Consider the following 21,330-nt stretch of genomic DNA (forward strand, 5'->3'; position numbering starts at 1 on the left):
GTGACTTCAAGGGTCACTATGTATTACGAGATTTTGATTCCAGATTGTCTAATGTTCCACAGCATTTATGGGCGCAAGGTCCAACTGATGTAGGTTACATGCAAATCACACCCCATCGTGTGACTCTCAAACCAGGTGTAGTGTTACCCCGAATCAGACAGTACAGATTGCCACCTGAGGCTGTAGCAGCCTTATCCAAAATTATTAACGAGCTCATCGTTCAGGGAGTAGTTGTAGAAACTGACTCCAATGTATGTAATTCTCCGATCATTCCAGTCATGAAACGTACTGATCCAAATGCACCTCCAGTATATCGATTAGTGATTGATTTACGAGAGCTTAACAAATGTATTATTCCTCAGTACCCAGTTGTCCCAGACATTTCTTCCCTGTTAACAGCTATTGATTCCGAAGCCACGTTTTTCACTGTCATAGACCTCAAGAATGCATTTTTCAGTGTTCCAATTCATCCAGACAGCCAGTTTCTTTTCGGATTTTGTTTAAATGGAAGGAGCTATATGTTCACACGCGCTCCTCAAGGTTTCACAGAAAGTCCTAGTATTTACAGTCAAGCACTCAAGAGACAACTAGACAACATTCACATGCCAACTGACACTGCCCTACTCCAGTATGTCGATGATCTACTGATCACAGCCCGTTCTGAACGTGACTGCGAGCGAGCATCACTTACAGTTTTGTATTTTCTAGCCGAGATGGGGCACAAGGTGTCACCTTCGAAGCTTCAATTCTGTGTCCAGCAAGTGGTATACTTAGGACACTTACTGTCCAAGAGGGGTAGGCAGTTGACACCAGATCGTATCCAGTTAATAGCGAGTCTTCCCCAGCCCAGAACCCAGAAGGAGGTACGTGCCTTTATCGGCCTTACTTCTTATTGCAGACAATGGATTCCCCAGTATGCATTTCTAGCCAAGTCACTGATACAGTTAACGACACAGGAGGCAGCCGTATCGACTGTCCTCCCTTGGACATCTGAACATACACTGAGTTTCAACGAGTTAAAGAAAGCTTTATGCCAAGCTCCAGTTCTAGCTACACCGAACTACAGTAAGCCTTTTACACTTTTTGTTACTGAACGCGAAGGTACAGCATTATCTGTTCTCACACAAGATCAAGCAGGACAATACAAGCCCTGTGCTTATTTTTCGAGCACATTAGATCCAGTCGCCCAGGCGTTGCCTGCGTGCCTCAAGTCAGTTGCAGCCACGGCACTAGCTATCAGACAAAGTGATTCCATAGTTTTAGGACACTCCCTGACAGTACAAGTTCCACACTCCGTAGAAGTTCTTTTGAACCGAACACAAACTCAGCACTTGACAATTGCACGTTTAACAGGTTATGAATTGACACTGTTCCAGCCACACATAGAAATTAGACGCTGCAACGTCCTGAATCCTGCTACACTGTTACCATCAGTTAATTCAAATCCAGCCACACATGACTGTGTGGAAGTAGTTAACATTACGACAAAGCCAAGACAAGACTTGACAGACATTCCGTTACCAGATCCCGACCTGACACTTTATGTGGATGGTTCATGTATGAGAACTAGTACAGGAGAACTAGTCGCCGCGTATGCAGTGACTACCGACACCGAAGTTATTGAAACACACCGTATTGATACCCTGTCCGCTCAAGCAGCAGAGCTAGTCGCTCTGACACAAGCCTGTATACATGCCAAGAACCTGAAAGCTAATGTTTACACAGATTCACGTTACGCATTCGGAGTTGTACACGACTTCGGAGTGCTCTGGCAGGAGAGAGGTTTTATGACTTTTCATGGAACCAAGATTCAGCATGGTCTCCTTATTCAAGCCCTGTTAGATGCCATACATTTACCGACATCCATTGCCATCATGAAATGCAAAGCACATACGAAAGTTACTGACATTATTTCCCAAGGTAATGATCTAGCAGACCGCACAGCCAAGCTTACAGCACAGACTCTAGACATTCCAGTTAATCAGACACATACTCCAGATCCGACTACATGCATGACAGTTAAGGACCCTACACAAGATGTCATAGATATCCAGTTACATGCTACTCCCGACGAATTCAAGAAATGGTCTGAACAAGGAGGGGTCCAGACAGATCAAGGATGGTTAACGAAGGGTAGAGCCACATGGTTTCTCCCCGACTCTATGGTTCAAGTCATTATCAATACCGCACATAGTCCAGCACATTTAGGAGAAAAAGCTATGTTAGACAGTATCCAGAACATTTGGTTCAACAAGCATTTACGAGCTGCAGCCAAGCAGAAAGTCCGTACCTGTATGATATGTTGTCAGTTTAATCCAGGTAAAAGTGTCCCGGTGGAACAAGGTGGTTTCCAGCCCCCTGACCACCCTTTTGAGGTCCTCCAGATGGATTATATTCAGATGGAGCGATGTCGAGGTTTCAAGTATGTCCTTGTAGTTGTATGCGCTTTGTCCAGGTGGACAGAAGCATATCCAGTCCCAGATTACACGGCCGCGACCACTGCCAAGCAGTTGGTTCGTGAATTCTTCCCTAGATACGGACTCCCTAGAGTCGTATATTCTGATAACGGCCAGCCATTCTCCTCTGAACTGATGAAGCACGTTTCCCTGTTGTTAGGGTACCAGTGGAAGTTTCATTGTGTACGCCATCCTGAAGCAGCCGGTCTAGTTGAGAGACATAATCAAACCCTGAAAATCCGTATTGCCAAAGTTTGTAAAGAAAAAGGTGTGGACTGGCTAGTAGCTCTGCCAGTTGCTTTGTTTTATATGCGCATGGTCGCACATTCCAGATCAGGTCTGTCCCCGTATGAGGTCGTATTCGGCCGCCCCCCTAATATGTGGGGTACTCCTAGACCCCGAAGTATTACCGATGTTTCATGTAATATGCTGACAGATTACCTAGCTTCCTTGATGTCTGCCCTCAACTCATGTCGTTCACAGGTTGCTGCCGCATTTCCAGACAATACCGAGGTGGCACCGCATGAAATCGTTCCAGGTTCCCTAGTGATGGTCCGGAATTTTGACCGATCAAGTCCGTTGGAGCCTCGTTGGAAGGAGCCCCGTCAGGTCCTCCTCACCACCCGTACAGCCGTCAAGTTGGAAGGCAGAAAAGGATGGATCCACCTTTCTCATATTAAACTTTTTAAAGAATTGAAATCCGTTTCTAAAAACATTTCCCAGGATTCGAAAGATTGCCAGAACATTGTTTTAAAGGACTGTCCCGCAAAAGACATTACTACAACCCCTCCCTGGTTAGAGAAAACTCCGCAGCAGGAGTATAAGCAAAAGCTCAGGTCTAATAAGTCAGTCAGTTTGATTGTATAAGTCCTCCCCTAGGTGAAACGGTTAGACTGTTTCTGACATGTATAAAATAGACCCCCATAGTGAGAGAGTCAGTCGAAGTTCAATTCAATGTATCGTTTTTCTGAGTTTCGTATTATTCATCAGCATCTTGATTTCCTGCACCAGCTATGCGTTCTATCTGTATTTTCCAGTTCCTCATGTAAATATGTCTGCTAATACTACAGTAGAGCACACGTTTAGTGATCTGCCTCCTCACGAATATTCATACCGCCTCGCTATGCGCAACAACACATTTATCCGTATGTTACATTACTCACACCAGACCAGCAATGCCACCAATTGTTGGGTGTGTGGTCGACTCCCCCCTTTCCAGACACCGAAGGGAGTTCTGCCACTCTTTCCTTATCCATTCTCACATAATGGTTCGTGTGGAGCATGGTCCACGCTAACGTCATCCTCAACAGATATGTCTTTTCTTAACAGTACATGTTTTTCAGACAAGCAAGGTTTCCCCCACAGAACAGGTTTAGATCTAGAAAATGAAGTATATAATTTAGGTAATTATTCTTCGAATTTCATGGTCCTGAATGTTCAGTCTGATACTACTCCAGACTTACCTGCTATTTCAGTACTACCTGTCAAAGGCGAATTATGTGTCCGTAGTCATGGTTCTGTACATGTAGGACATAGTGAATGTACTACTGTTATCCAGTATAGTGACAGTGGGAAATCTGTTTTCAAAGCTTCACGTCATTCTTATTTTATTTGTGGTCAGACCGCATATGTCCGTCTGCCCCTCGATTGGGAGGGAACCTGTTACATTGCCTTCCTACTGCCACCTGTTTTCCTAGCCCCATCTGATTATCACAGAAACACACATCTAGTACACATTAGACATAGAAGGGAGTCCCCAATTGTCGATTATACTGAAACTACTCTAGAACAGTATACAGATTTCAATAAAGGTTTCTTCTTCTTTGTAGGACCTGTCCAGAATAGTAAACTGATCCGTAGGTTAACAAGAACCCTTGAAGCTGTAGTAAATGAGACTGCCTCTGCTCTAGGTAACCTAACCGAAGAACAATCTGCTATGAGATTTGTCGTTTTGCAAAATCGTCTCGTCCTTGACGTCATACTGGCCGATAGGGGCGGGGCCTGTAGAGTCATCGGATCTAGTTGCTGCATTTTCATTCCAAATAACGCGCCGTCTGTTTATTCAGCTATAACCAGACTCCATAAAATTGCCCATCTGTTACACCAAGATCCAGGCACCTGGACATGGTCCGGTTGGTTCTGGAATATAATTTCCGCATGGGGATGGAAAGTCCTGTCCTTTCTAGGTATTGCAGTAGCGATCATATTCAGCTGCTGCCTCTGTATACAATGTGGCCCTGCGATTTGCAGCATGTGTGCTACCTCTTGTATTCCTAGTCCCAAGCCCCGTTCTAAATCCCGTTCCAAGACAATTCGAGACGAACAAATGGTACTGTATGAAATGATAGATGGTATCATGAATATTGATGTTTCCTGATGGAAACGTAGTGACAAGGAGGGAATGTGGAAAAGTAAATTTTGCCATGTTCTGTGTCCCTACGCCTCATCCATCATATGTTATGTGTGCATGACCAATATGCATATGTTATTCCCCATGTCTGATTAATGACGCAATTACAGTTGTGTCCACCTCTGGTATGTCAGTTTCCAGTCCTCGTGAATACTACGAATATCAGGCCTATGTAAAGTTATATTGCCACGTTTCTCAGTGTGCACGTTATTTCATTATAAAGTCCCCGTTTCTAGGCCTCAACAGGGCCCGGACCACAGATTCAGCTCCTGTCTCCTGAAAGCCTCGCTGAGGAGCGATACAGCCCCCACCTGTATCCTCGACCCTTCACTTACTTCCTGCCTCGCAGTGCCCGGTGCAGCTTGGCTCTGCCTCTGAGTCTGCCAAGAGTATGTTATGATTCCAGCTATCAGTTCAGTCCTTCTTCTCTGCATTCCTAAGCTACTGAACTGCATCAATAGTTTCCGTCATTGTCTAGCCTATTCGGCTCCACGTTAGAGAAATACTGTATTAATGGTCATTTAATATTCTTCATCACGCACTACATGTAGAATAATGCATGGTCCAGTCTTAGAATCAAGTTAGCTTTTCCCCTCATGACTTCTAGTTTATATCAACATGTTCCCTAAACATCAGATACCAGATAGGGTTTAGGTACATGTCGCTCCGACCCTCCAGACTCTAGTCTCTGCTCCTAGCACAGAGTTCATAGTCCCCAGCTTCTCCTAGTAACACGTCATTGCCAGTTTACGCGCACCATTAGGTTAGAGGTCCCGGCACCTTAGGTAGCCCCCTCCAATGATTCCGCCCATTCATGACATATTCTGTTACGTTTGCATCACATGTCCATGTATACTCCCAGTTACACCTACTTTTACTGTTATCTCTCGCGACTGCTACGCGTCACGCCTTCTGCTCCACCCACTGTTACGCCTACTGCAATGTAATGCTATGTGTTTGCGCTATGTATATAAGTTGATGTATTGTTATTAAAAGTTAGCGCGCTCATCCCAGACCCGGCCCCAGCAGCTGCTGGGTCATCCTATGCAGGTTGTCCCGATCCTGTCCTTATGCTGTAATAAACCTGCAGAAACTCCTACTACCTCGAATCTTGACTCTTATTTATTGAGCTACCTGCTATGATATATGCTTAGTCAAAAATAGGGTATTATTTATTTATTTACCACACCTGACCTACTTGCCTATCTTGCTGTCATTACTCTAAGATAGGTATCTTCCTTCTTTTACTTTTCTCTGAGGACATTTGGTTCAAAATATGTAGCATTTCGATATTGAGAATGGGTGGCAAACCTTTTTCTGCTACAGCATCACACCTGTGGCACTCCATAAAGACTTTAGCAATTTGTAAACACCTCATGTTCTATAAATGTAGCCCTCCCCTTCCTTCAAACGAGGTATAACGTATCACTGTGGGCACTTCACGGGCCACTACACTCTCATGTCATACCAGCTGGTGCCAAACGACCACTGTCTGATGTTTGTGCGTTCTATACATCTGTAAAACGTTTGAACAAATGTATTTCAGTCGGCTATGTGAGTAATGTATATGATATACTTGTGTTGGTGGGTTTGTTTCTTTACATACTTTCTGATACCGGACCTTGAATTACTTTTCTCACGTAAAGCCATGCCTCGCTTTGTAAACTCAAAAGTAGCCCTAGACCGTACTGCAATGGTCACAACACAAAATAACAGCCTTTTTCAATTAAACAAGCTGTGTGAACCTAGTTTAAAGTGCCTGCTTTGCCTAATATTTGAAAGTACTTGTTTTTAGATCTAACACAAACAGGTACCATAGTAAAGTGCAATCAAAGTTTCCATTTGTTGAATGGTTCTTTTGTTGAGTTGAATATCTTTGCTTTGACTATGGGTTCATCCTTTTTCTTCAGAGAGCATCACTCCCCAAGTTTCTCATCCGAGGTCACCTGAACTCTACAAATTGTGTCATCACACAACCGTTGACCGGGGAGCTGGTTGTTGAAAATTCAGAGGTTTCAATCAAAAGTATTGAGCTGCAATTAGTTCGAGTAGAGACTTGTGGTAAGTCTATATATTCCTGTGTGTGGGTTCATTTGAAGTGGAAAGAGACCAAGATACAATAATTTAATTGCCATTAAGAGCCTGATTAAGAGTTTGGCGGACATAGATTACTTCGTCAGGTTGGTGGAGGAGAATACTTTAGGAATCCCAAGGGACCTCCACTTACTCTACTGCTGGCCCTACACACAACTCTACATTCACAGTAACTGCCGTCATAGCGGCTCCTGCCAATGGAGGGGAAGTTTGACAGACTGTACCGTAAGCCATGACAGCTGGCTGTCAAACTTTTCACAAGTTTTTTATTTTTCAGAAGCAAACTCCCAAAGATGAGTTTGTTTCTGAAAAACAAAACAACGCATGGCCCTAATGAAGTTTTCTCACAAAGTGTGGGTGTAGGAAGGTTGACCCCTGACTATGGTTGCCCCCAACTTTTTGCCTGGTGTTTTGCTGGTTTTCTGACTTAGTTGACCTGAGGCCCTGCTGTTCAGGACCTCAGGCCCACTGCTCTCTCTGTAAAATGGATTCCATGTACCTTAGGTACATATCTAAATTGGATACTGAGTCACCTTATCAGTCCCTGTACTGTGTACCTTAGGTACCCAGGGCCTAGGTGTACCCAGGGCCTACCAGGGGCTGCAGCATGTATTATGCCACCCCTGGATGGCCATCCAAATCTGACACAACTGGCTGCACGACAGCTGGGGCAAGGTGGTGTACTCACCCTTTGCTTTAGATATAGTATACCTATATCTAACCCTAAAATGGACACACAGATCTCCTATCAGTCACTCCTATGGCAGGCCTTAACAATCCTGAAGGCAGAGTGCGTGGAATCGTGTGAGATGGTGCTCTGGCATGAGCTGAGCCTGTCTGCGGCTTTCGGGATCTATCCCTTAGCCGTTTCCATGATATCGCATACCATATACTCTTAAGTGCATTATAATCCTCGCGGTTATGTGCCAACTCTGGTATCGCTTTATCAAAACATGTCGAGTAAGGTGTCATACGAATTGGAATACTAACCCCTCGCCAATTCTGGCGACGGGGTTAGCATTCCACCCTTCTAGAGGGACACGACATGCCTGTAACCTATAACCCGGTTAAAAGTCAGACAGAGCCTTAGCATCCACAAAATGGATGCTGCCACCGAGACACAAGTCTGCCCTCCTGCTGCTGGGAGTCCTCCCAGAGCAGGAGATAAGGACAAAGGGTTTCCTGCCAGGGGCGGTGCCAGCACCGTCCCAGACAGGGTTTTGTGTATTGTAGGTAGGCAGGGCTTTAGAGGAAGGTGACTGCACGTGGCACCCCGGTGCTCACTGTGCATAGGCTGGCTGGAACCAGTTCCAGGGTCACTCCAGACCCTGTGCTGGGGAAAAGCCCGCCAAGGAAGTGGGTGTAACCACCCCCCTCCTGGTCCCACCCATAGGGCAGGACCTAGTCGCGTGCCAGCCCCCTTTTCCCAGATAAAGGTAGAGACTGGCCCCCTTCCAAATCAGATCATCTTTGGAATCAAGATACCACTTTCCACGAAAGGACTTCACGATTTCTTCCTCAAGATTCTCCCTTGTGGCTAAGGAGTAGTCACCCTGCATCCGCAGGCACCATCTAAGAACACTGCGGTCTGCTGCACGTCCTTCCTCCGGAATCCGACTGCCCAGCTCGACGAGACCCGGCTTCCCTGGCACCTCTGACCTCTACCCACCTCTACAGCACAGCTGAGAACCGTGGGTGCGACGAGACCTCGAGGGACCGGCCATCGCCAAGACTGCACGACTTCTGCACAGCAAGCCCACCGAGTAATTTCCTGGTGAGTGCTTTGGGGTCCGAGAAGCCCCCACCCTGAGCAGCTCCAGCACCGAAGAGCAGCCCCCAAGCATCTCCACGATCGGCGTGGGGCCCTTCTACCTTCTGCTGCTCACCGCGTTGTTTGGCTACTAGCCCGTTGGCTTGTGGCCTTCCTGACGACGCCCGACGACATTTCTGCTGCTGGTCTGGTTGCTCCAGACTGGCCCTTGCTCCCTCCCAGAAGAGGAGCACCCCGGACCCTCCTGGTCCACTCAAGACGCCATTTTGAGTCCACCGCGTGGGCTTGAATTAGCCAAGGCTTGTTGCCCAATCCTGGGTAACTTCGACGCCAACGACTTCATCCTTCGTGGGACAGCTCGCACCTCCATCCTGGTCGCCGACAACGCCTCCTGGTCCGAGAGACTGCAGAGCCCAGCAGCGCCCACTCACCTGACTGCGGTGACTTCGCCCGGTGCCATCCTGGTGCCCACTTAATCACTGGCTAGTGATTCAAGAACTTGGTCCCCTCTGCTTTCAGGTTTCCTTCTTCCTTGATCCAGGCTTGGATCCATCGAACTTTTCTTCACTGGTCGCCTGCCAGCAACTTCTTCCTTCCAGGCTCCTGGTCCGGCAACGAGATCCCCGACGTCTTTTCAGACCTATGCAGCTGCAGCCCCTGGGCTAGGTAACTTCGGCACTCCGGTGTCCCAGCATAGCCTCACTATCCAAGGGTCAGGATCCACTGTCGTTTTCTCCCTACCAGGTCGGGTTCGCCCGTGAACACTAACTTTGTGAATTCTAGCTTCCATAGACTTTGTCCCGCATCCCGCGTGAGAGTGCACACTCTGCACCCGAGTCCCCTAGGCCTCCTAGTAGTAATCTAACGATTCCCTAGTCCAGTCCTAGCGATTCCAAAGCCTATTAGAACTGTTACTTACCTGCTAGTAATTCGCATTCCACTTTTAGCGTATATGGTTTTTCGTGCCCCTCGGGCATTTGTGTAACGTGCTAACTTAAAAGTATTTTCGTAAGAGTTTTGTTGTGTGCTTAGCACCCTGTCCTCATAAAGAGTACAGGGTTGTTGTGATTCTAATAAATACATTGTTTATTTTCATAACACTTGTGTGGTGTCCTTTCACTGGGTGTTCAAGGGGTAATGTGATGGTAAAACAGCTGGCTTAACACGCCCTCTAGAGTCTTAGCCTTAGACTGCTCGTATCCATGCTACTAGGATAGCTGGTCTATAAGGTTGACTTACAACCAATCATCAATAAGGGTTGTTTGGACTGATATATAGTGATCACTAGAATAGTGAGCACTGCACATCAGGCCAACTTCTCACAGTGGGGATCATTATTGGTTTTTTTCCTGTCCCTTACCGCCACGTTTTCCCTGTAGTAATGGGGAGGGGAAACTATTTTACACCGTCCAATTTCAATGGAGCAGGCGGTGTAAAGTCGTTCTCAGATGGCCCCTACACTGTTAGACCGTGGGAGGTACTATTTCTTCAATGAAGCCAACAGGGGCTCTGTCGATGGAATATGTACAGTCTGCCCAACTCTAAATGAGGTCGGCAACCTAGTGTTTGGTGGGGATGGTACTCAGTCAAGTTTGCCACTATGTAGCCTGTCTACCAGTTTCTAAATTAGGCCTTAATAGGTTGTCGTTTCATTATCATTTTCAACAAGAAGTTGTTTAAAGAAAAATACATTCTGTAAGGTAAGTAAAGAGTACCATTGTCCCATACAGAGACATGGAGACAGTTACCCTAGATGTGGAATCCAGTGTATCTCAAGATACCTGAGCACAATACCTATCTTAGGATGTCTTCAAAGCCAATCTTACATGCTGATGTGTATATAGCATTGTAAAAGCTAACTCCAATTAACTGTACAATAAAGACAAAACATTGAACAAGCGTGGGCAAACTCCATTGGTCTGGCCTTTTGCATAGCTGCAGTACGTCAAATCATTATTAGATGTCCCTCTCCAGTCAGAAGCTATAGCTTGAAGTCGTTAACAAAGCTGCAATCCTACAAGATTTTACTAGATATCCCTCTTGAGTCAGAAGCAACTACTTAACAAGTATATCACAAAGCTGCGGTACTTCAGGTGGCTAGTAGCTGTTCGTCTTGAGTCTGATCCAGCTACTTGAATTCTTCACAAAGTTGCAGTACCTCAGATCGTTACTTGATGACCCTCTCAAGTAAGATGCATTTGTTTAAAATGTCCTTCACAAGCTGAGGGAGAATGGCTTCAAAATGAAAATGTACATGTACACTTTTCTGCCGTACTGAATTGTGCTTGTTTTCTGTAGAATAATTAAATATTTCAACACTGGTTTATGATGGGTCAGTATTGCAGGTTTTAATACATTTATTGATAATTATGAAATTAAGGGTTGTAGGTGGATGTATACATGAGTACCAGCAAAATTCACTCCCTCAAAGTGAAGGTATCCTATCGCTGAAGAGGTCTGATCCAGTGTCTCACATTCTCAGCTGTGATGAGAGTGCATAATTTCAGTGATATTTTAGCAGCCCATTGGATAAACAGAGTTGTCTAAAAGCCCCCTATATGCATGCATTTCTCTTATGATTTGATTTGGGAAACATGATCCTGGGTAGACAACTAAAGTTGTCTTTGGGCCAAACCTATAAAGATAGAGGTATTATCAGCACTTATTTGGTTCACATATTGTCTTTATGCCACTGAGTAGGCGTTATCAGACTGCAGAAAGATACTCCCTTATCATTACAGTGGGTCAAGTCTTCAGTCCACCTGCTATTGGTTTGAAGAGTTTATCACATTCATTACAGCGAGACAGGGTTAAGCCAGTGGGAGCCCTAGGCCCACAAAATGTATTTGTACAATCTGTTACTTAGGTTGTGAAAGATCTCCTTCAGGGAGCTTGCCAGGTTGAAGAAATGTAATCTTCATTCTCAGGGAATACTTACTAATGGAAAAAAGAACTTGGCACAGAAGCTGAAATATGAAAAGACATCTTTATTAAATTTAATAAGTGAGGCCACGTCACACAGAAGCCGTAGCAACTGAATGAGGTAGTCTCAGGAGTACAGAGAACAGAGGCCTTATATATGCTCAGGGTTACATAACCCAGCATAAAAGTAAGGGGCAGTCCTTGCTTTTGCAAGCATACAAAGGGCCTAACATGGACATGCAAGGTCTGCCAAACATTAGCCAATAGGACAAACACCCACTATTTACAATTGTCCAATCATAGGTATTATTACGCAAGGTATCGCATGACGACAAACCCATTTTACAGTTGTCCGGCCCATAATCAATCATTGAACAAACCCAACATTCTTCTTTAGACAAGCCGGACAAACCCATAATAAAAAGGACCACAACCCATATCGTAAATAGACCATAAAAGAAGAAACAGAAACAGATAGAAGTAGGATAAGGCATGTTTGTGTGCAGTAAAACTTTATGATGTCCTGTGCTCTGATCCTTAATCTTGATCAGCTAAAGGGCAGGAACTGGTTTAACAAGGTCAGCTTCAGGCAACAGGGTCAGTTCACTCAGGTCAAACAGGAGTCAGCACGAACTCGAGCTAAGGTGTACATGTCCTTAAACTAGTTCAGCCACAATCATCGGCCTATGTGAGGGCAACCACAAAATGGCTGCCATACACAAAATGGAACCCACGGGTTCAGAATTCACAGAACCTCAGAACCTCCTTTTGCCCTTACATAGGCAATCACTCAGTCTGTATCTGAATCGATGTCAATATTATCCGTTATTCCCTTCACTAAGGCATTATTACTCGAGTTATCTTTCATGGAACGCAAGGGATAGACTTCGTTGGCATAAATAAACATCGTCTAATATGCCCATACAGACCCATTGTAACTAAATGGCAGAACCAAATAGGGAATACCTCTATCTGTAGTATGTGGCATAAGACCACACACCCAACAATTAGTGATGTTCATTACTAACTGGCGTTGATGCAGAAACTGTACAAAGGAATTATTAGTAAACTCTGACCTCCTAACCAGTTCATGTTCAGGTAAAGTATGGAAAGAATGCAAAGAAGTAGTAGTAGGAATAGACATAGGTTGGGAGGTGGGTACAGATGTCAATTGGGTAGCAAAAACAATCCAACCCACAAAAGACAACGTCATGCTTAAAAATACTAGAAAACACGTTATTAAGAACATATAGACAACAGGAGAAAGTAATGACCACTATTGCAAACAAAATTATCATTTTTCACAACTCTAAGCAGAAAGCAAATCCTAAAATTATCTAGTAACATTTTTATGGCTCCTATGCATTTCAGTAACTTATTATATGTTCAGGTGAAACAGTGCTTATCCTCATCAATGCTCTGAGGTGAAAAGGGGGTACTCTTCCACAGAGAATGGATTTTATTCTGCTTTTACTAAACAGAATACTACTTTAAAACAATGCCAACAAAACAATAAGAATCAGTCTCCTAAAACCCATTTTATGCAATCACACGGAAACCACTTTGTGCAGCAATTATGCCCAGAGTCCGTTCAAGTCTCTCTGGCAGGCTTCTATCGTCCATCAAATCTTCTCCCATTGTTGCATGGGCCTCTTGATTCAGGCCTCCCATGAAAAATAGTGTTTTTCAGTATCCGTTGGAGTGCCCTCCTGGCAAACACTCACAGCTCATTTGAAAGTCTCAATGTCTCAAGGCAGTGCACCAATATCTCTCCTCTGCGGTCAGGCACTACAGAGAGTGTGCTCTTCGTTGATCAAGGGCACAGATCATCTTATGCAGATCCGGGTCTACATTCTCAGGCTCCAACACTCATTGCTCAGTGTTAGAGAACGCTTAGGCTGCTCTTTCATGGGCACCAGAATGTAGTGCCTTTTGCCAAACTCGAATCCTCCGGTGCACTGCACTTCCGTTGGAGCAAAGGAAAGGGGGGTGTGTGGCCAAAACTCAGGCCAAGGGGCTCAAGGGACTGCACACTGTCAGAGGTTACCAGCACATGACAGGTGGGTGGAAAACTGAAGCCTCAAACAACAAGAATCCTTCTCTTTCGCTCTTTGCACTGAAATTATTGTTCTGGGATGTCCAATGCCGTCTGATGGAGCAAGTGCGATGCTTTAAACAGTTCATTGTATAACAAGGGGACTGCAAGCAGGTGGCCTGCAATCTTCAATCTTCAAAGGAGGGGCCATACGCCATGGGACAATTCTGGTCTAGAATACACTGTCATTTCTCAAAGGCAATACAAAGACAAAGGCAGTAGGCAAAACAGTGCCTCTAGGCTCTTCAATTGGGGTTCCGTGTGAGAGCATATCCTCCACCATCTAAGGGTAGATAGCGACATGATTAAGTCTAGGTATTCCTAAATTCCTTATCTAGAACATCTCAAAAGAAAAATTGCATAATACAGATTATCAGGGACATGTAGATACCTCCCTTTTAATAACTGTGCATCAAGTGCACTACGCAATACACAGGCTAATAATCAAAATGTGGAAACTTGTCTTATAATAGCATTGAGTCAGTTAACCAGTCCATTACTACCATGACGGTTAGACTGGAAAACATCGAGTTAGGCCTAAAGAAAATTCTTGAACACCAGTCTAGTCATACAAAAGGGAATTATACATAATATAGGGGTTCCTAGTACATTACTGCAATCTGGAAGTGTGAACCTAAACAATACACCTACAATAATAAAAGGGCTGACTGGTGAAAGGAATATGGAAAAGGGAAATGGGACTAGGTCATAGAAAAATCTATAGGAGGAACAAGAAATTACTTGGGTGAACAAAAAATCAAAAATAGTTCAGAAATGTTTGCTCTACCGCTGGCCGCTAAACCATATACGGTAATCTTAGCTAATGTTCCAGTTCCTTCTTCAGGGAAAAATGAAACCTTGTTTCCTTTATGGTACAAAGCCATACACTACTTAGAAAGCAGAACAAAACTGACTAATGTAATATAGAAATTAGGTCACCATGTACAAGAGTCACAAATCTATAATTTTATCCTTACGTCCAATCAGGATACATAAATGTAGGGCTGCCTGTTCCTTAAGGGGAGGGGCAGTAGGTGACTAACAGCATGTGACACACTTTGATCCTGTATATCTCTTTTTTATTTTCCTTCAAATACCATTAAAGCCAAATTTGACATACACTGATGAAGTGTTGTCTGTCTATCTGTGAAATTTAGTGTCAAAACAAATCTACCCAACTGTTGTGCAGTATACACATCGACATGTATATCCCTTCACAACACAGGTAAAGTTGTAATAGTATCAAAAACAATAACATAAAACAAAAAACATGCAAAAAAACGCACAAGCCATCAGATATACTTGCTGTATATCAAGCACAAAAAGCATAGACATAGACAAAACAATAGCATATGTGAGTGAGCGGTGACGCACACACTTCAAGGTATGTACTTTATGCACTGTGAACCTGCAGCCCAAAACCCACTATTCAGGCCTTCTTAATTTGTCAGGTTTAAAATTAAAATACACTTTCTTTTACACACTTTCTCTTACTTTCCTTACCCTCCTTTTGACAGCTGATCACTAGTCATTCGTGATCGGCTGGCAATACAATCTACGGTGTCACTTCTGACATACAGGACCATCAAGAACAATTCCTGATAGGACCAAATACACAAACATGAAAACCACCTGAACATTCCTTTCCAAAGGAGTTACGCAAAAACACATCTCTTTTCAACCAACCAAACTCACGTGTCTTGTCAGCCTTAAAATCACCCAGAACAATCCATGAATGATCTGTGGGCAGAAGCAAAAAAAAAAAAAATACACAACACACAAAAGAGAGCCATTTCTCATAACAAACTAATATCCTATATAACTTGTAATCAGAAGACAAAACATGATACACATTAACAGATACAAAAATAAATTTCCATTACTCAACTGTTACCATCTTGTCAGTCAGCTTGCAACATTAAATCATTTTAACTTTTCAAAAGTAAAATTCTTTCACTGACACTCCATGTTATCTTTGGGCCACAATTTCCACTGTAAAAAATAATTCTTAATTGGCAAATCGTTCTCACTTAGGCATGTAGCCTTCAAAATTTCAATAAAAAGCTTTGTCTTATTTTCTGTCTAAGACTTAATGCAATGCTTCATTTTCGGTCAAATAAAAGCAATTAGCAGACATTATTTTCTTTAGAGGCAGAGATTTGTGGAGTAGTGTGGCTCACTGGTTAGAGGCGGCAGACCTGAGAGCAGAAGTCAGCCCACGACCACGGTTCGATTCCCGACGCGGCAGGGTCGTGGACCTTGGTCAGCGGACTTGATAATTCTCGCTTCGGTGCTTACTCTAATCAGGGGTTCCACTCGGCAACTCTGGGCACTAGCTTGCCTAATCTCCATAACGGCCCCACCAATTCTGGGGATGCCTGGCTCCACCTTGGGGACTCCCAGCAAGGGACCATCCCACAGGGAAAGCCAGGACGGGTTCCCCAGAGTTATACAGCGCCTTTGGAATTAAGTTCTTTAATTTTGTGGAGAAACCAGAAACCCTTCCTTTTAGAGGCCTGTTTAGCAAGGCATTCTGCATTTCACAGAGACAAGACCCTAATTTAAAAGGTCACACATGTCAACATGACAGCCTCCTTCCATTGTTTACAGGGAAACTAAAGATAACACCTCAGCACTTGAGCAAGCCTTTGCAGCTCTACTAGCCCCCACCCTCTACTCATTCTGAGGCTGACAAAGGCTAAAGGCCTTCCTAATTCCTCCTAACCTGCAATAATTCACTCTATTTTGAAAAATGTCTCCTTTTTAGGCGCTAAAAAAATTATCTCTGTTTCCAGATTATTAAACAACATTTACTGTGAATAATTCACAGAACCTAATAACACACATACCAGTTTTTAGAACAAATGCTTGTTGCAATGGTACTTATTTCATCAACCTTAAATGGATCGCACTGGGTCATTTAAAAGCAAACCCCAAATGGGGACAGCCTGCAAATTTGTATTATACCTAAATGTATGCATTTACTGAAGCCTAAAGCACTTTAAAGCTATTATAAATGGCAAAAATACCCAAATTCGACTTTGATATTTGGGGCACTTAAAAATAAATATCCTATAAGTATGTTACATATTAATCATCCCAGAATGTTCTTTACACATTACAGATATTAGACATTAGACATATCTCATGTAAATCCTTAGAAAAATGAGTTTTTTACGCCTGCGCGAAGTGAGATGTCATATGCTAATGTCCTCATTATGCAGTGCAACACAACTCAAATTAAATTATAATGCTAGGAGGTCACAGTATGAGCATTAAGCTTCATGAATAGTAAAAAACAAATTTTGTAGCACTTATTTTTAATAATTATTTTTCATAATTTAATAATTATTTTTAATACACCTAATCATTTTTGATAATACCACATATAAAAGCAAGCTGCATCCCTTGCCTATCATTTTTAGACGCATTCATTTATAAGCCTAAGCACAGAAGCCTAAGTTAAAACATGACAAAATTTGGCGCCTACATTTTTCTTTCTAAAAAGGACAATTTTTATTTAGCAACAGAGCCAAGAATATGCGTACAAAAATGCTTAAAGAGAGGAAACCCTTAATTGAAATGTCTTCCTGTAATACAAAATAATGAAGAAATGCTATAAGTTGGTTTTTCTACAAAAACACACAATTCGTTTTTGGGGGCCTTTTTATTCCTAGTGAATGTGAATTTTAATTTTATTTTTTAAGCATTTAGACATTTTGCTTAATAGACTGAAAACATCAAAAAGAAACACAAACACACATTTGAGCTCATTTCAGACATAAACAGAAAGGGGTCAAACACTCAGGACACACAATACAGCGCGTTTTAGCCATGCATTTCGTGAATAGCGCCAACGCTATTCACTTACAGAAATTGCACTAATGATAGAACCACATAGACATTTAAACACATATTTAACCCACAAACCAATACTCAGAACAAAAACAAAGGACAGCCCACAGACTGTACTTAAACCAAACCATTTGTAAATACTAGTTGTAAGTCATATTTACAAGAAACGCTTCTGTTGGAAATGGGATCCCCGGCTGGCCAGGGCTTTCGCCAAAGTCAGTCAGAGACCACCACTCCCAAGTCAGGGCAAGGGAGTTACACGCCAAGATAACCCCTGCTCACCCTCTAGGTAACGTGGCGCGAGCAGCAAGGCTAAACTTGGAGGCGATGTAAGTTAAGTATTTGCGCACGCACCCCAGCAACAACACCCAGGACCCACCACAAAGGAAACTCCACACAAGGTTATATAAAAATAGCCTTTGTATTACACCAAAACACATTAGATAAAACACACACTTTACAATGTGCCAGAGGCACGGGCAGAATTTACAGGGGATATTTACAAGACAGGGCCACCTGGACCACTGTCAGGAATCAGAAGTAACACTTTCAGAAATAGCACTTAGAATGTAAAATTACTTTAGCACAAAATAGCACACAACCAGCAATCACTGGTAACCAGGACCTCACTAGCACCACCTGTACTAGGGAGAAAACAACCACCTAAGTATTACAATACCTGTAGGGGTGTAAGAACATAACACATGATGCAATGCATAACATTCATTCAGAGGTGTAAGGAACATGGCACATGACGCATTAAAACACATTCAGAGGTGCCGGGGAGGAAAACACATGATGCATCAACAATACATTCAGAGGTGTAGCAAAAGTACAATTGCACAAAACTCAGATAAGTCACCACCTGTGACAGTCCCTGTGTCCTAATGTCAGGGCCTAAACGTGGCAGCTGCCCACGAAGTGCTGGGCAACTGGCGCAACAATGTTTGAGCCTGCCAGGGCTCAAAAACAACAGTGGGGCCAATGGGGGAGCCTCGCTGGGCTCTCAAAGAACAAATGGCCCCTGAGCCTCTCTGGGCTCTTCAAAACAACTTTGGCGCCTGGAGCCTCTCTCCGGGCCCTAAGAAATAAATGTGGCCCTCCAGAGCCTCACTGGGCTCTACACACGAAATGCTGCCTTGGTGGAGCCCCTCACGGGGGACTCAACTTTGCAAATGTCCCCTAAACCTTTGGGGCTCGTGAAGCAGAAATGCCCCGGAGCCTCCACTTCGTCAGAGTCCCTCTCGGGGGACTCGAGATGCCATTATGCCTCCCAGAGCCTTTCGGGGCTCTATGTAGAAATGCGGCCGTTTAAGATGGAGTCCCGCTCGGGGCACTCGGCTACAACAATGCCCATGGAGCCTTTCACTAGGCTCCACACAGCGGGCACGGGAGCGCGCTACTGGGGAGGGGGGCGGACACTGTGTCCCGGTGCCCCTCCCTCCCTCTCTGTGGCCACACTCACCGGCTGTTGGCTCTCTCTGGACTCCTCTTGCTGCAGGGGCTCTGTGAGGCAGCCGTGACGTCCTTTTTGCTGCGGGCTCCTCCTACTGCCTCCTGGCGGCACTCCGGGGCTCTCCCTCGGTCCCGGGAGCCCCGGGGCGGGAAGGCAGGCGCCCTTCTTCCTCGCGCCGGAGCTCTTCTTCACCGGCAGTTCCGGTTGTCCGCTTGTCCCGCCCCCGGCCTGCCTGACTTCCGGTCTGGCAGCCAATGGCAGCGCGACCCCTTGGGCGAGCCTCCTGGCTCCGGGGCGCGCTGCTAAGATCAACGAGGCGGATTTCAAGGGGCAATGCCGGGTGGGCACCGGCTTGTTAATTAACTTTAAAGCGAGGTGGCACTCACTGTGGAGGCAATGTCCCTGGCAGGGTGGGCACCTGCCAAGGGGCTTCAAAATCAGCAAAAACTGGTCAAATGCCGGGTGGACACCGGCGAGGACCCAAAAAGCGCTCCCAAGCGCTAGATGAATTTTTAAAGCGCCTCCTGCGCAAAAGTAGCAAATAAAGCGGTATTAAGCGCTGGGGGCCGAAATCAAGCGCTCCCAAGCGCTAGAGGAAAGTTCAGGCCCCCAAAGTCCTTCAGCAAGGCAGGGGGGGCAAGGCTGTGCCCAGAGCCAGCTCACTGGGTCTCCAGGCAGGGAGACAGTCCAAGTGGCGGTCCTCTGGCCCAGCAGCAGCAGCAGCCCCCTCAAGTAGGATCAGGAAAGAACAACTTCTGTGGGGACACAGCCCCATTTTTATACAGTACATTTCTTTGTCTGAAGGCAGGGTGGGGGCGGAACCAGTCGCAGCTGGTTCTTGAGTACTCTGTTTACCTCAACCACCCTCTCTATTCACTGGCAGGGCTTGGGTCGTTAGACACACCACAGGGGGGTGGAGCCAGCATTGTGTGGGGAAAACCCAGCCCATCCAGGACACAGGTACACTCCTCCCAAACATCACTCATGCTAATCTCCCACTCACCACCGGGCAGACCCATCCAGACTTCCTGGAGCCTGGCATGCCAGCCAGCTCCAGCCAATCACACTCCAGCACCCTCACAGCACACGTACAGCCATGTCTAGGAATGACACTTCCCTACTAGACACATACATGCTGCATACACCATCTCGCAGCATTCACTCTCACGAGTTCACACATACCAGACTCAAGCCTGTACACCCCACGCATCAGGAACTACCAGGGACACATACATTCCCCATGCATTCCTATGGGCGGGCAGGCCTAGCTCAGCACATGCACTCAGAGTGCGCACGCACTTTCCAGTGGGACACAGTGAAAGTGCGCAGAATCCCAAAAATCACCATTGCCAGGCCACCATTTAAAGCAAAAAGTCTAGGGGCGAACCTGCCCTAAGGGCCAAAGTCCAACACAACCCCCTTCCAGCCAAAACGCAGGGTAGAACAATCACCACCGTGATGGACTTCCCTGCTTGGGGCGATAGAACATGGACGCGGGCCCGCAACTGCAGGGACACCCTCCTGTTCTACGCCACGATGAACCCATGGGATTCCTTCTAAACACACTGTCTGGACCAGCTGGGCTACCCCACTGGTACTCCCAAGTCGTCCGCGGCCAGGACCAGGCCCTGGGCCACCCAGGTGCCACTGGTCCATGCCTATTCGCAGAGCGGGGGGTAGTAACCCCTGGCCCATAGGAGCCATTCTCCACTTTCCTGTCTGCAAGACAGGACTAGACTGCCACTGGTTCTCCAGCCTAGGGCCTACAACCTTAGGCGGACCAGGAGTCTCGGGGAAGGCTCTCCTCCCCCTACCTCTTCTTCTAGGGTTTCTCCTCCTCTGACGAGGGGTACACCTAGAACGCCATTCCAACCCAGGGCTTATCCACTCAGGTTGTACCGGGGTCAGAGGTGGGCTCTCCCACCCTCTGCACCCCCTTCCAGAGGTCTGCCCTCTCCCACCTGGAGAAGTTCCTCTGGAAGAAGAACCGGTCAGGACACTGGTTACAGTCGTCCTACCCTTCAGGTCAGGCTGACCCTGAACCTGGCCTTCCAACCTCTGGTCTAAAACCTTCGGTGGAACAATTGCCTGGCACTCCAGGACTTCTGGGGATTCACACACAATCCCCCTGAGGCTAACAAATGACACATCTGTCGTGTGACTGTCTGTCTGGCGCATATCTCCCGCCCTCTGTCCACCTGACAGTGCGTGACGATCCCCCAGACCAGAAGTGGTGTTACCATGGTCACTACACGGGAACCTAGCCCAACT

The 21,330-nt window shown here is 45.4% G+C and overlaps 1 protein-coding gene across 4 annotated transcripts in view; it reads left to right on the plus strand.

Moving 5' to 3' along the window:
• VPS26C (VPS26 endosomal protein sorting factor C) overlaps positions 1 to 21,330 on the plus strand; it is a 331,601-nt gene that overhangs the window by 254,446 nt on the left and 55,825 nt on the right. For all 4 annotated transcript variants that reach the window (XM_078656856.1, XM_078656855.1, XM_078656858.1 and 1 more), the window contains one exon: positions 6,777 to 6,927. In XM_078656856.1, the coding sequence (XP_078512982.1) occupies positions 6,777 to 6,927 (151 nt within the window). The remainder of the gene's footprint in view (positions 1 to 6,776; positions 6,928 to 21,330) is intronic.

This window comes from Lissotriton helveticus, chromosome 8 (genome assembly GCF_964261635.1).
Source record: "Lissotriton helveticus chromosome 8, aLisHel1.1, whole genome shotgun sequence".
Lineage (NCBI taxonomy): Eukaryota > Metazoa > Chordata > Amphibia > Caudata > Salamandridae > Lissotriton > Lissotriton helveticus.